Consider the following 16422-nt stretch of genomic DNA (forward strand, 5'->3'; position numbering starts at 1 on the left):
TGTGTATGCATATATGTAGAGATATAAAATTTAGAGTTTACTTAGATAAGTGCTGTACCATTTGTATGTAGGCTTTTTTGAAAAAATTGGTGAGGGTTTAAACAACCTAATTGCTTCCTTTATTGGGGTTTGGCTGTCAATTTTTTGTCATTTAGACAGATTAAAAAATGTGAGTTGAGGCCAGGCGCGGTGGCTCACGTCTGTAATCCCAGCACTTTGGGAGGCCGAGGTGGGTGGATCACGAGGTCAAGAGATCAAGACCATCCTGGTCAACATGGTGAAACCCCATCTCTACTAAAAATACAAAAAATTAGCTGGGCATGGTGGCGCGTGCCTGTAATCCCAGCTACTCAGGAGGCTGAGGCAGGAGAATTGCTTGAACCCAGGAGGTGGAGGTTGCGGTGAGCCGAGATCGCGCATTGCACTCCAGCCTGGGTAACAAGAGCGAAAAAAAAAAAAAATGTGAGTTGAAATGATGAAAGTAGAAATTCTTAATAGTGAAAGACTTAAAGATTGAGAGAAATAGGGTAGAAGGAGGTGAGAGTAGGGTAGAAGGAGGAAGTGCTGTAACTCCGTTAACTTTTGGGCTCTGCGTGGTTTAAGTATATGCACGTTGTCTGTAAAAATTGAAGAGTTTATATCTCCCAGTTATCCAAGACATATGTTTTCTGCTCTTGAAGACCTTTTCTGTTTTTACCAGATTGAAACATTGAAATTATACTTTGTATAACATAATTAAAGCTCTATTACTAACACTGTAATTATTTTATTTTTAAATGTCCTAATACTTTAGGTTGCAGAAGTTTTACAGGTACCTCCAATGAGAGTATATGAAGTAGCAACTTTTTATACAATGTATAATCGAAAGCCAGTTGGAAAGTATCACATTCAGGTCTGCACTACTACACCCTGCATGCTTCGAAACTCTGACAGCATACTGGAGGCCATTCAGAAAAAGCTTGGTAGGGAATACATGGTATTTGTAACACTGATTTAGAAATAGAATCGTCTCTCTAGATTTGTACATTTCTAAGTAAAATTTCCAACTTCTGTCATCTTATTGGATCTGTACTTTGCCAGTAATATTTTGTGTTGCTGTGTTTTCCCACCTTTATTTCTTCCTATTTGATTTTCTTCCTAAGTTCTCAGTGTTAAAGCTGAGTTTTTAATCTTTTCTTTTTTAATCAGTATGTTTGAAAAGCTTCCAGAACTTATAAAATTTTTGTTGTTTAGAAGATTGTTTCACTTAGAAAATTACGTTTCACTTATGCTATGACAGCATGCGATATATTAAAAAGTGACCATTATTGTCCTTATATTCTTCCAAAGAAGTCATGGAACAAATAAGATATGAGCATTGGGAAGGGAAATGTGAAACAGATATTATTCTAGTAGCATTTTAAAAGTAAATTAGCATTTTAAAAGTAAACAGGCATTTTTCCAATACAAAACTGCCATTGCTACACTTCCAAACTACATATATGCAAGTACATATAAAGTACTTGCATGTAAAACAGAAAGCTAGGCTGGGTGTGGTGGCTCACACCTTTAATCCCAGCACTTTGAGAGGCCAAATCGGGTGGACCACAAGGTCGGGAGTTCAAGACCAGCCTGGCCAATATGGTGAAACCCTGTCTCTACTAAAAATGCAAAAAAATTAGTCGGGTGTGGTGGCGCACGCCTGTAGTCCCAGCTATTTGGGAGGCTGAGGCAGAAGAATCCCTTGAACCTGAGGGGGGAGGCTGCAGTGAGATGAGATCCCGCCACTAAACTCCATCTTGGGCAACAGAGCGAGACTGTGTCTCAAAAAAATAAAAATAAAAAAATAAAACAGCTGAAGTTGGCTCAAACCTCCCACCCCCAACACCATCAAGGTATAAATCCTGATAACAATTGGCTATATTAATTGTAGATTTTGTATCATTTTAATTATTAAATATATAAATACTGTATGTGCGCTTGCTTTTTAGACTTTATTTTGGCTGCATTTCTACAGCACAATATCTGTGTCTGCCTCATTTTTTTTTCTTTTGTTTTTTGAGTTGATGTCTCACTTTGTCACCAGGCTGTTACACAGTGGCTCAGTCATGGCTCACCGCAGCCTCCAATTCCTGAGCTCAAGTGATCCGTTACCTAACCCTCCCAAGTAACTGGGGCTATGTGTGCATGCTGCCAAGCCTAGCTAATTGTTTTGTTTGTTTGTTTGTTTTTTTACAGATGGGTCTTGCTATGTTGCCCAGGCTGGTTGTAAAATCCTGGCTTCAAGCAGTCCTCTCACATTGGCCTACCAAGTGCTAGGATCACAGGTGTGAGCCACCATGCTTGGCCTGCCTTATTTTTCTGTTATAAACAAGTTACTCTGCAGTTGCTTTGATGTACATACATCTTTCCATACTTACCCTGTTGTATACTGAGATTGTTTACAATAAGTAGAATTGAAGGGTCAGACGTTACCATATTTTTCCCAGATGCCTTCCTTAAATGTATGAGACTACCCATTTTCTTCACATCCTTAATAATCTTTGACATTAGGAGTTTTCTGAGTCTTTGCCAAATCTGAGAATGTGACTGTGATTTTAGTAGTTTAATTATTACAATCAAAATGGAAAATAATACAGCCTGATGCACTGCTGTATAACAATAAATACTGGTGATGAATCCCCTGAAATTTGATTGCTTTTAAAGGAACAAGTCCACTAAAAAATTCCTTGAATGTTAATATTACATTAAGAGTTTTTTTCTTTCTTTTCTTTTTCTTTTTCTTTTTTTTTTTTTTTTTTTTTGAGACAGTCTTGCTCTGTCACCTAGGCTGGAGTGCAGTAGCACAATCATGACTCACTGCAGCCTTGACCTCCTAGGCTCAAGCAATCCTGTGCCTCAGCTTCTTGAGTACCTGGGACTGCAGACGTGTACCACCACACCCAGCTAATTTTTTATTTTTTTGTAGCACTGGGATTTCCCTATGTTGCCCAGACAGGTCTCAAACTCCTGGGCTCAAGCCATCCTCCCACCATGGCCTCCCGAACTGCTGAGATTATAGGGATGAGTCACTGTACCTGACTTAAGATTTTTTTCCTTTTTAAAAACACTTAATACTCTTAAACTTTTACTGTACCTCTGTAAAAATTGTGTGTGTGGTTTTTTAAAAACCAAATCACTATTAAAATATAACCTGGTCCTTATAGTGTTTATTTATATTTTTAGGAATAAAGGTTGGGGAGACTACACCTGACAAACTTTTCACTCTTATAGAAGTGGAATGTTTAGGGGCCTGTGTGAATGCACCAATGGTTCAAATAAATGACAACTACTATGTGAGTATTTCATGTAATAAAAATTAAAGTTGTATGATGTCATATTTAAAATATTTAATTTTGTGTCCTTAGATGTTGGTGTCTGAATTGTGCATTTAGAAGAAATGGTTACCATAAATATCTAGGTTTAAAAAAATTCTTTAAACATTTTTGCATTTAACTTCAAATGACAAATTTAAAAACTTAAATTATGAAAAATTTAATAATTTGCATATAAATACAGAAAATAATCCTCGTGTAGCAACTACCAAGACTTAACTGAGAGTAATATTTTGCCACATTTTACTTTAGATACTATCATCATCGTGATCATCGTTATTTGTAGAAATAAGCTGCAGACACAGGTGAAACACTCTATCCCAAATCTTCTTCTCTTCCTATTATACCCAGAGATAACCATTATTATAAATTGTGTCTATTTATGTATGCAGCTGTACTAATATGTTACATGGCTTTTTAAAAAAATTTTTATAGAGATGGTATCATACCTCTAAGTACTACAGCTGGATCTCACAAGTTTTGCAGTCTTTTTTTTTTTTTTTTTTTTTATTATTTCTGTCTCTATTTTTTTAAGTTTTTAACTTTGATTTCTTTGTAAGTTTTTAAAAATGTTCTTACTATCCATATATATGTATAGTTTTCCATATTTCTTTAAAAATCACTTGCTACCCTAATTATATCACCGTTTTTCATTCAAGATACCTTGTTAGCTCATATTTCTTAGAAATTTGTTTATGGAAATTTTGGAGGGACTGTACTTGAGGTAGATTTTCTTTAAGAAGGGATTTGCTTTGTTTCTCTCTTGTTCCTGACAGTACTGCTGGCCCCCAAAACACCCTCTCCTTATACCCTAGGCCTCTGTTCCTCCAGTGTGAAAGGTTCCAGACTAACAGTTTTCTTTGAGGGACAGTTTACCTTACATTGAGGGTAAAGCTTTTTGGGACCTTTGTGTGGCTTAGATGATCTCTTGTTAGCCTCTGTGGGGCTGGCTGGGTCCCTTGCCCCTTGCCCCTTGCCCCTCTAAGCTTTGAAATCCTGAAGCCAAGTTTGCTTGGTGTTCCACTTGTTTCCTTTGGTTTTCATTGAGACTTTGGCCTCTGGGTACTTATTTCTTGATTTAAATAGGAATTAGACAGTCAAGGCTTTTTGTAAAGCATTGTAAGTCTAAATATAGTAGGCTGTGGATGGATTTGTCTAAGAAAGATATTCTTTCAGTTAGCAGTAATGAGATCTTTAGGGACAGATATCAGGCATCTACTTAACAAGTTACTACAGCTACTTTGTACCTTACTGTCTTACTGTTTCTTCAAGAATATGGCATTTATTTAGTATGTACCTTGGCACTGTTCTACTTTATATATTTTCTCATTAATCCTCAAAAACATGCTGAATTAGGTTTACAAATAAACAGACTTGGGGAGGCTGAGTAACTTGTCCAAGATAACTAGCTAGTAAGTAATGGAGCCAGAACGCAAATGCAAATACGTTTCAATTCAAAGTAATAATCTGTATTGCCTCTTCAGCTATAGCTTTTGTTGCATATTATTTTTAGCAGTATGTACTATATATAGGAGTTAATCAATTGTTGATGCCTTGGTAACTATCCTGTGAACCGAGACAGACAATAAAATAATTGGCATTAGGGATTTACAGATTTCAGCAGTAGAAAGTAATTTCGGGTCAGGCACGGTGGCTCATGCCTGTAATCCCAGCCCTTTGGGAGGCTGAGGCAAGAGGATTGCATAAGCCCAGAATTTGGAGACCAGCCTGGGCAACATAGTAAGACCTTGTCTCTTTAAGTATGTATATAAATATATGGACATAAAAGAAAGTAATTTCATATGACTATTATAATTTTTTTTTCTAGGAGGATTTGACACCTAAGGATATTGAAGAAATTATTGATGAGCTCAAGGCTGGCAAAATCCCAAAACCTGGGCCAAGGTATGCTTTATTTATATATAATAAGTTTTAGTGACTCACCTAAATTAATCTTTCACGTAAACTTAATTTTAAAAATTGTATACCCTAAATTCATAGGAATTTGTAGGAGCTTTGGATAGTATTATCTATATGAATCTCATCTAGAGCAAGAATATTTTTTTCCTAAAACCCTATCTGATAATCATCTGATACCTATCTGAATATTTATAGAGAAGGAAATTTTAATACAAATAGAGATTCCATTATTTAAAAGTTCATACAGATAGAAGATTGAGTCAAAGACTATCTCCCTCTAATTTCTACCTAAAAATCCAATTCTGCCCTTTTAATCAACACAATTTTAGTACCTCTTCCAAATGACAGCTCTTCAGTTACTTGAAGTAGCTATCTTGTCTTCCCCTTATCTATTTCTCAGATTGAATATCCACAATCATTTCATTGTTTTTCTCACATGACATAGCTTTGGTCTCCCTCCTCTGTGGGTTTTCTAATTGGCTAGTGACTTTAATGTGATGCTTAAACTAATCATGGTATTTTTTTGAGATACATACCGAGGAGCACAGAGCATTGTGGGACTGCCTCCTTTGTTCCAGACATTATACTTGTAATAATTCAGCCTAATTATATCAACTCTCACTTCAGAGACATTACGCAATTAACATATTTTTCTGTTCACTGTTTGTTTATCCAGGTTGCTCCCATCCCATACTTATGTTATATTAATTACTTTTCTTTCAATTATGAACTTGGTCTTTTAAACAAACCCTTATTCCATATGTATGTGTCCAATCACTCAAAATTCTCTCTTAATACTAGCAAATGTTTTCATGGTTTAAGTCATAATCCCTCAAATTTTTTGTGTTTATATATATAAATTTTTTCTTCTCTCAGCACATTTGGAAGTTTTAATGTCCATACGGTATTCTAATGTTTTAAAACAGCATGATGTGTTCTTATTCCTGTTTTAAAATATTTTTCTTAAGCTTTGTTATAAATAACAATTCCTCGAAGTAGAATTACTAAAAGGGTATGAGTGGATCTATAGTTTGCTCTCTAGAAGTACTAATAATACCCTACTTAATGGGAAAATGAGGTCAATTCAGGATAACTTAAGTTTAGTAAATGCTGGCTGGCCCCTGTTGACCATTAGTTTTTGACCATGTTTATTTTCTAAGAAACATATACTGTCTTCAACACCCTCAGCCTATAGAATTGAATTTGCTTAAAGAATTTTGGCATTTTCTTCCTAATTCCTCACTTTCTTGGGCATACCTTCTCTTTTAGGAGGTAAATCATTTCCCTGGTGAAAAATCATTCCCCTTTATGGAGGCAACTGCAGTGAAACTTTTTGTTAGTCATCTGACATTACAATATCTTAGCTAGTGCTCCTATCCCTTACTTATTCTTGCTTTAAATAGACAACTATCCCCCCAAAAAGTACAAATATCATAGTATTTTCCACAAGCTTCAGCTGCTTTTTAGGAGTTGGGTATTTTAAAATAAATTCATGCTATTCTTATGTTTGTATTTCAACCCACCATTTCTTTCACCTTTTGGGTACTTTAAAAAAATATCTCAGGCTGGGCATGGTGGCTCATGCCTGTAATTCCAGCACTTTGGGAGGCCAAGGCAGGCGGATCACCTGAGGTCGTCGGTAAATACAAAATTAACCACACGTGGTGGTGCATGCCTGTAATCCTGGCTACTTAGGAGGCTGAGGCAGGAAAACTACTTGAACCCAGGAGGCAGAGATTGCGGTGAGCCGAGATTGCATTCCAGCCTGGGCAATAAGAGTAAAACTCCATCTCAAAAAAAATACCTCAAGTGCAGATTTCCTTGTGAAATCCACTTGGGTTCTTTAGATGGTTCCTCTCTTCTGATGTTTTAAATTCTGTAGTCATAACTTTGATGTTGGTTTTTTTTTTTTTTTTTTTTTTTGAGATGGAGTCTTGATCTGTCACCCAGACTAGAGTGCAGTGGTGGGACCTTGGCTCACTGCAACTTCTGTCTCCCAAGTTCAAGCGATTCTCCTGCCTCAGCCTCTTGATCAGCTAGGACTACAGGCACAAGCTTCCACGCCCAGCTTATTTTTATATTTTTAGTAGAGACGGGGTTTCACCATGTTGGCCAGGCTGGTCTCGAACTCCTGACCTCAAGTGATCCCCCTACCTTTGCCTCCCAGAATGCTGGGATTACAGGCTTGAGCCACCACGCCTGGCCACTCTGGTGTTTAGAATCTTTTGCTTTGCTTCTTGTGAACTGTGGGATCTGTGGTTCACAACATTAATCCAGTATTACTCTCCTGCCACACAGATAGTTGGTTTGTCTGCTTTGTTATATCACATTACGTTACGTACTTAACATTCATTTTTTTTCACAAACATTTTTTGAGTGCCTGCTGTGTGCCAGGCATTATTTTAGGTTGTGCATACAATTATAAATAAGATAACGTTCTCATATATCTTCTAGTGTTGGAGACAGATGACTAGTGTAATATAAAAGGCTACACAATAAAATAAAGCAGGGTTAGGGGCTAGATTAGGAGTAAATTTAGTAAGGAGAGGCCTCTTGGAGGTGGTAACATTTGAGCCATGACCTGAATGCAGAGCCAGAGGGAACCATGTAAAAAGTTGAAGGAACAATATTCCAGGGAGGGGAAAGAGGATGTATAAAGGTCCTGGAACAAAAGTAAGGAAACAGTATGATTGCAGTGAGGTGATGAAAAAAGAATACAGTGGAAGGGGTCAGAGGAGATAAGGGCCCAGATAAGTAATCTGGGCTGAATGTTAAATATAATAAAAACTGTTGTTGCAATGTTTTCAGTAGGGAATGATATGAGCAGTCTTAAAAAATACTGTCATAGTTGCTATGTGGAGATGAGAATTTAGTGGATGTGTGAGACTGAGGATTTATGAGTGATTTCCAGCTTTTTGGCTTGAGCGTCTCCAAGGTTCCTCTACCTAAAATTGAGATTTATGGTAGGGCAAGTTTGGGGAAGAAGTGTCAATTTTATTTTAGACATAGTAAGGTTGAGATGCCTGTTAGACATTCATGGTATGATGCTGACAGGTAGATATGAACCTGGAATACAGGGACTAGGTTAGGGCTGGAAATGCAAATTGGGGATTTATCAGTTATTAAAGGAAGTATTTAAAATTATAAATCTGGACTACATTATTGGGGTGAAATTAAAATCGGTTATTTGTAATATGAGGTGCTATAACATTGTATTTATTTTATTTCCTTGCAGATTCATTAGGAATAACATTGTATTTTTTTTTCTTTTCTTTTTTTTTTTTTGAGACTGAGTTTTGCTCTTGGTACCCAGGCTGGAGTGCAATGGCGCGATCTCGGCTCACTGCAACCTCTGCCTCCTGGGTTCAGGCAGTTCTCCTGCCTCAACCTACTGAGTAGCTGGGATTACAGGCACGTGCCACCATGCCCAGCTAATTTTTTGTATTTTTAGTAGAGATGGCGTTTCACTATGTTGACCAGGATGGTCTCGATCTCTTGACCTCGTGATCCACCCACCTCGGCTTCCCAAAGTGCTGGGATTACAGGCATGAGCCACTGCGCCCGGCCCTTTAACATTGTATTTTAACATTAAGCAGGACCTAAGTACTCAATTAAGCATTTTTTACATCTGATAATAATAGGGATGTTCCTTATCAGTAATTGTGAATAGTTTTACAGAGATTTTTCTTGACAGTGTTCTGGATTTGAGCCAAAGACTTCACCATTATTAGTGCCTGAATTTATTTTTATTTTTTACTTCCTACCTCTTATTTAAAAAGCAGACAGAAGTCTACTTAGGTTTTAATAATTGCAAGCATCTGCCAATGTTGTATTATATAAAGCTTGTATTTGGACATGGCAGTACTGGAATGTCTTGTCAGCATATGAAAACAAGAACTTTTCACTTTACTTCCTCAAGTTAGTATCTTGAATATATAGGATAATGACAGAGACTGGTATAGCAATAACCATAATACAGTTATAGTTACTCTTTAACCAAAGCTGTCTAAATCTTTTTTTATTGGTATTTTAATAATAAATATCTCTGCTCTTTGAAGAGGTACTAATTAATCGTCTCCGTGATGAAAAACCGAGAGAATTAAACTGGTTCGAAAGTAACTGATTCCTGAGTACAACCACCAGCTCTGCCCTGGCCAAAATTAGTAAAATATTGATGTAAGATATGTGGTTCAAAACTGCTTTATCATCATCATTGGTAAATGACCACTGAAAATATTAAAGCAGTGGTAAGATAATACAGTTGACTCTAGAATACCATGGGCATTAGGGACACTGATTGCTCATGCAGTTGAAGATGTGTGTGTAACTTTTGACTCCTCCAAAACTTTACTGATAGCCTACTGTTGTCCAGAGGCCTTATGAATAACAAAGTCAGTTTCACGTATTTTGTATGTTGTGCATATTATATCCTGACTGTATTCTTACTACAAAATAATCTAGAGAAAATAAAATGTTGTTAAAATCATGAAAATACATTTACTCTATTAAGTGGAAGTGGATCATAATATAAGTCTTCATCATCATTTTCATGTTGTACGGGCTGAGAAAGAGGAGGGGTTGCTGTATCAGAGGTGGCAGAGGCTGAAGAAAATCCATGTATAAGAATTCAATTGGTTCAATAGTAACTGATTCCTGAGTACGACTGCCAGGTCTAACCTGGCCAAAATTAGTAAAAGAACCCATGCAGTTCAAACTCATGTTATTCAGGGGTCAGCTGTACTCTCTTAATCTTGACATTACTAAATATTTTTGTGCTGAGATTGTTCTTATTTTCAATGAATTTAAAGCACTGAAAAATTCTAAGCTTGTTTTCAGGTTATTAATAGGTAGCAATTTTTTAGTATGGATAAGTTTATAACTTATTTTAAATCCAATTTTAATTCTTCATATTTAGTTTATAAAGACATCTTAAATTTTGCATAATTCTGTGGGGTGCAGGTAATACCTGAGATGTAAAAAATATATAGCTAGGCTACAGTTCCAATGCAGTTGTTGATAGATGACTCTAGACAATAGCATCACTTTTGGTTTTATACTAAAAGTAGGGACAGTGGTAGATATATCTCAGCAATAGTAAAAAGATAAGCACTAAACTTTCATAAAGTAAGTTGTCTATATAAAGTACTTTAAGCTGTGAAAGTTTACGGAAAGGCCAAGTTTTCTAGAATGCAAATGAATTAAAATGGTACGCATACGTATAGTGTTAGAATGACTGAAAAACCAGTGAAGACAAGGTAAATTATTAGATGGCACTTTAAGCATGAGGTATCAGGAAAATCATTTTTAGTTCACAAGTGAAAAACACTAGTGTAAATTGTGGCTTTCAGGTGAGTGAATAGGGCTGGCTCACTGCCTCTTGAGTGTTCTGAGGCATATTTACAGATGAAAGGCAGGGGTTACATTTTTAGTAGATTAAACAAAATTATAGGCTTTACTGGAGGATTTTACAGCATTTGTAGTATTTTAAAGTACACTGTGTGAAGGAGATTTACAGCTAGACATACAATGTCATGGGATTGTAATTTCATGGAACAAACTTTAGGAAACTCCCAGATGATGATGATGATGATGATGATGATGATGATGATGATTTGAGACTGAGTTTCGCTCTGTTGCTCATGCTGTTTCGGCTCACTGCAACTTCTGCCTCCTGGGTTCAAGTGATTCTCCTGCTTCAGCATCCTGAGTAGCTGGGATTACAGGCGCCCACCACCACGCCCGGTTACTGTTTTTATTTTTAGTAGAGAGAGGATTTCATCATGTTGGTCAGGCTGGTCTCGAACTCATGACCTCGTGATCTGCCTGCCTCCGCCTCCCACAGTGCTGGGACAACAGGCGTGAGCCACCGTGCCCTGCCTAGACCAGATTATTTTTTAAATTACTTCCATATATAAAATTCTATAATCCTGTGAAGAACTCAGGAAGTATTTATGATTATCCCATTTATTGTTCTAGAAACTTCAGTTTTTATAATCTTCCTAAATTGATCTTTGTGTTGATAAAAGAGTGTCAATATTAAGGAGCTTATTAATTTTAAAAGACCCATATCTATCCAGACTGGTAGGAGGCTTTAAGATACTAAATGCTCAGCTTTCAGTAGACATATAAAATGAAGCTTTCAAATCATATTCTATTCTAACATTTGATCAAGAGAGAAGTTTTAGGCAGAAAAGAAATCTGATGCAAGGGATAGCTGAGCTTAAACCATAAAAAACGTAGTAAAGGTGAAGAAAGTTTCTCCAAATTAATTTCATTGGCATTTAAAGAGCAGCAGTGGTGCCTATCACTAGATAACATAAAAAATTGCAGGCCGGACACATGGCTCGCCTGTAATCCCAGCACTTTGGGAGGCTGAGGTGGGCAGATTGTTTGAGCCCACAAATTCAAGACCAGCCTGGGCAACATGGTGAGGTCTTGTCTCTACAAAAAAATACAAAAATTAGCTAGGCATAGTGGTGCACACCTGTAGTCCCAGCTACTCGGGAGGCTGAGGTGAGGGGATGACCTGAGCCTAGGAGGTTGAGACTGTAGTGAGTCATTATCACGCCACTGCATTCCAGCCTGGGTGACAAAGTGGGACCCTGTCTCAAAAGCAATAAATAAAATTTAAAAATTGCAAAGTGTAATATTGTTGTGTTTTTTTAAAAGTATCATTTTCCTGCTTACCCTACATTAGTTTCAGGCTCTGACAATACACAGTGACTGCTTTTGATCTGTTTTTGTAGTGAACAAGACCTATAATCCAAATATATTAACTATTTTCTGACTTTGTAGACGTTGTTCATTACTTAGTAACTCTTATTTTATGCTGTGATATCTTGAAAGATCTTACAAATGATTATGTGGTGTCATTTTACTGTCTCCAACAAAAAATGATTTCCTAGGGTGCTAAAGAACAGACTTAAAGGATTGATGACACAATGTGAAGGGCATAGCCAGAGGGGGTTGAAAAGATACAAACTGAACAAGTTCTTTAGGTAAATCTGTGGCAGGAACAGGTAAATTAGCAAAGCCACGGAATAGCGGTGGAGGGGTGAAATGTTATGGGTAAGTGCTGAGCTGGGCTCTAGAAACAGGTCAGACAGGGCAGAGGTGAGCAATTACCTGGGAAACCGTGTGTGGGGTTGACAGACAGACAGGTTCTTCTACCTCTGTGCTGGATGTCTTCATAAATTGCTCTGTCAGGACTTGTTCTTGTTTGCTTCCTTTTGTGGCTGCTGTGACCATCCTGGTTTGGAAACTTTTTATCAGAAAATTACTACTACTAATATAGTCTTTATAATACATAAATACAAACTGATTTTGACTTCACCGCTTCTAAGGGACATTGTCCCAAATCTTCTTATTTCCTCAAGGAATCCAGTGTCTATTTCCAAATACAGTGTATAAGTGTGTGTATTCCTTCTATTCACTGTGACTGTGGATCTCAATCTAAATACAATTTAACTATAAAAAGAAATACAGTGCTCTAGTTTATTAAAACATGGTTTTTAAAAATGTCCTCTGGTGTTGGGTTATTTTTGCTAGTTCTTTGCTTTGATTCTTGGATAGATGTTGAATCTCCCAAATTTGGTTTCTATATCAGTAAAATAAAGCCAGTATCACTTGTCTTGTGGCATTGTAAAGATTAAAGAGCCAATGTATGCATACTGCTCAGTAAATAGGAACTATTAGTGCTACTTTGTATTTTTTATATTTATGGTGAATTCTGATGTTTTTCCATATTTAACTTTAGAAAGAGAAAATCTTGCATCAGTTTAAATGTTTGAATTAAATAATTCATGCTAATACTTGGGGTGAAAATAGTTACTTAACTAGGCTCTTGTGAGGTAACAATCATAATTTTTTTAAGTAAAAATTTGCAAATGTTAATCATTAATAGTTTAATATTACTTGTTTTTCATTTCAGGAGTGGACGCTTCTCTTGTGAGCCAGCTGGAGGGCTTACTTCTTTGACTGAACCACCCAAGGGACCTGGCTTTGGTGTACAAGCAGGCCTTTAACTTACATTGAACTGTAAATATGTCACTACAGAAATAAAATATGAACTTCCAATCTACATAAACTTTTTTTTATTATTTGTTTATTCTGCTTTGTGTACATCCTGGTGGTAACCTTGGCAACTTGCAGCTCTAAATATTATATCATAATAACAGAGCACCATTTTAAAGTCTATGGCTAACTGTGAAGACATTATTACATAATCTAGTTAATAGTTACTCTAGTGTCACCCATTTCCAACTTCCAGATCACTTTTATCAGTATCAGGTTACCGTGAAGTAAAAATTCAGTCAAATTTCAAATGTTTTGCTTTCCCATCTTTAGCTACAGCCAAGTTTTAAGTTAACATGATTTTTCTATAAACTTTGTCAGAGCCCCCTATAAACATTATTCTATTTACAACACATAGTTGTCAAACTGTAGGTTTAAGGAAGATATGGTAGTTGTCTCTAGAAGCATTACCGTTTTTAAAAAAGAAAGGTCCCAACACTTTTGATATTATCCTTGGCTATTCTGACACGGCAAGCATACAAAAAATAATTGGGTGAAGGGATTGGAAGTATGATTACGAACTCTTCAGTGGTATGAATACTACAACTTAGAAAAAAGGATAAAACCTTTTGTGTATTAAGAAACTAGCTGTGGTACATTAGTTTTGCAAATGGGATTAGCCAGCTTTAGTGCATGAATAAGTTTATATATATTAATCTAATAAATGCTTTATTTCTCAATGTCACTTGTACTTGAGACAGATTATTCACTAGTAATTATGCTTTTTATTTTTATTTTTTTTGAGACAGGCTCTGTCTCCAGGCTGGAGTGCAGTGGTGTGATCAAGGCCCACTGCAATATTCTGGCCTCAGCCTCCTGAATAGCTGGGAGTACAGGCAGGTGCCACCAGCCTGGTTAATTTTTATATATTTTTTAGAGACAGGGTCTTACTATGTTGCCCTGGCTGGTCTCAAACTCCTGGGCTCAAGTCATCTGCCAGCCTCTCAAATTGCTGGGATTACAGGCGTGAGCGACCACGCTCGACTATAATGATTGTTTTTAAGTATATCTTTAAGAATTTTTTTTTTAATTGAGAGAAGGTAAACAGTAATTTTCCAAGTGGCACAAATAAGTAACAATGAAAATGTCTTCCTTCTATCCTAGAGCTCTCTTGACTTTTTCATAGGCGACTATTTTTTTCTTTGTATTTCACATCATAAATAACCAAATAAATGTAACACTATTCCACCAATATCCATAAGGGGCTCTCTTTCTAGTCTTGTTGACCCTAATGATTTTTAGGTGGGGGAAATCAGGAACCTATGAAAGGAAAAACTGATCTTCAATGCAGGTTGATACTTACATAATAATTTGACGGGACCTGGCCGTCCTTGTCAAGTCTGAATGTCACTTCATTTGCTGTGATCACATTTGAACCCTCAGTCATCAAGACGTTTAAGGACAGTCTAACATAAACTTGTAACTGTAAAGGACAGTCTAACATAAACTTGTAACTGCATGTACTAAGTCATAAACGGATGCTGCAGTTTAACGGAAGAAAACGGCTTCCCGCCGAGTACGTAACACCTTCGCTGGTTAAATTGAGGCATTTACAAAATTGTTGCAGATTAACCTCTGGTAAATAACACGCGCCCAGAAGGGAGTGAGTACACGCTACTGCCACGCTGCAACGGTCGGTTTTCCTTAGGCACCCTTCCCAGTACCTGAGCGGCTCCCTCTCAAACCCCCAACACTACGTGTGTGAAAGTAAACCGAATTCCTCTTTACAAAGCCCACTGGAAGACGTGCCTGGGAAGGGACGCGCTCTAGATCCCGTAGTCCCGGGGCAAGAGCACGCTACCAGCTTTCGGGGCGGGGCCCAGGGCTCCACCTGGCGCAGGGGGGCCGCGGGCTCTGGGCACAGGTGCGGCTTCGGCCCAGCGCTGGGCCAGGCGGCCGCTGCCGGCTCAACGGGGAAACTTCACCTAGTTCTCGAGCTGAAGTCGCAGCATCGTTTTGTCTGAGTTGGACCACGCTTGTCCACCTGCCCTGTGCAAAAGTAACAGGTGAATACCCTATGTGGGGTCTTGATCGCCGCCGCCATTTCCAGAAGTTTCCAGTCACAGCCACTGCCACGGTCGCCACAAATGCTACTGCAGAGCCCGCTTGCCGGGCAGCGTCTGCGGCGTCTGCCCAGCGTCTTCACCCAGTCTTTGATTCCCCCTCCTTTGTCGGATGGTGTCTGAGGAGGGGAGGCGGTGACACTAACCCGGGTAGGGCGTGGAGACAAACCAGCACGTAGGGCGGAGTTCCGGCCCGCACCCCTCCGCCGCCTGCTGCTTGGTACGTCCCGCTCCCTCGCCCTGCGGCTCGCGGAGCAGCAGGAGGGGCGGGCGTCGGGGGGGCGGGGCGGTCACGCCGCCCGTCCCGTGCCCGCGGGAGTCACGTGTCCGCGGGTGTCACGTGCTCGCGCCGCAGCCAATCGCGGGCTGGCGCTGTCCTGGGAGCGAGGAGGCTGTGGTGAGAGACGGACCGAGACCGGAGATGTTTTCAAGCCCGGCTCCGGCGGCGTTACAGGCGGCTGCAGCGGCGACGAAGACAACGACAGCGACGGCCACGCCGAGGCACTCGTTCCGGGGGTGAAGCCTCCTGCGCCGGCCTTGTCTCGGGTCCGTGCGGGTGAGGGGGGCGTGGCGACAGGAAAGGAGGAAGGAGGGGCGCGGTTTCGAGCCTTTCCCTGGCGCCTGGGAGGAGACCCCCTCAGTTCTGCGCTGCTCCTATTCCCCCTCCTCAGAGCAAGGTAGGAGACGCGCCCTGCCCGCCCGCGCCGCCCACCCGGCCTGGCCCGAGCCCCGGCGCGCCTGACAGTGACAGGCCGTTAGTGCCCCCCGGCGCGGGTCCGCCGTGTCCGCCGGGGCCCCGCCCGCCGCCGCCGCCGCCCCTCCTGGGGCGTCCCGAGGGGCCGCGGCGCAGGTGGCAGTAGCCAGCTGGGCGGAGGCGCCGCGCGGGGCGGGGCGGGGGCCGGGCGGACGGCCGTGAGCTGGCCTCGACGCGGGTGCCCCACACCGGGGCTGTTGGGGCTCGCCTGCCGCCGCCTCCCGGAACATGGCGGGGCCGGAGGAGCGTGTGCGTGCGA

The 16422-nt window shown here is 39.7% G+C and overlaps 2 protein-coding genes and 1 long non-coding RNA gene across 6 annotated transcripts in view; 2 read left to right on the forward strand and 1 right to left on the reverse strand.

The window, feature by feature from the left end:
- The window catches only part of NDUFV2 (NADH:ubiquinone oxidoreductase core subunit V2), a 32258-nt gene extending 18899 nt beyond the window's left edge, over nucleotides 1-13359 (forward strand). The window contains exons 5-8 of the mRNA XM_012446795.2: nucleotides 794-962; nucleotides 3205-3314; nucleotides 5182-5258; nucleotides 13204-13359. Coding sequence (XP_012302218.1) covers nucleotides 794-962; nucleotides 3205-3314; nucleotides 5182-5258; nucleotides 13204-13297 — 450 coding nt within the window. The 3' untranslated portion in view covers nucleotides 13298-13359. The remainder of the gene's footprint in view (nucleotides 1-793; nucleotides 963-3204; nucleotides 3315-5181; nucleotides 5259-13203) is intronic.
- Nucleotides 836-15124, reverse strand: LOC135276079 (uncharacterized). The gene is made up of 2 exons (XR_010343648.1): nucleotides 14650-15124; nucleotides 836-12522 (listed from the first exon to the last, which is right to left on the reverse strand). It is a non-coding gene; the product is annotated as an uncharacterized LOC135276079 (long non-coding RNA).
- A 689-nt stretch (nucleotides 15125-15813) lies between these two features.
- Nucleotides 15814-16422, forward strand: part of ANKRD12 (ankyrin repeat domain 12) — a 154540-nt gene continuing 153931 nt past the window's right edge. For 3 of the 4 annotated variants that reach the window (XM_012446797.2, XM_012446804.2, XM_012446805.2), the window contains exon 1: nucleotides 15981-16086. The gene's annotated coding sequence lies outside the window, so the exon portion shown is untranslated. Of the gene's footprint in view, nucleotides 15956-15980; nucleotides 16087-16422 lie in introns of those variants that run through there. The other variant, XM_012446798.2, reaches the window with a different exon arrangement.

Source organism: Aotus nancymaae, unplaced genomic scaffold, assembly GCF_030222135.1.
Source record: "Aotus nancymaae isolate 86718 unplaced genomic scaffold, 86718_ANA_hifiasm-v0.15.2.pri h1tg000020l, whole genome shotgun sequence".
Lineage (NCBI taxonomy): Eukaryota > Metazoa > Chordata > Mammalia > Primates > Aotidae > Aotus > Aotus nancymaae.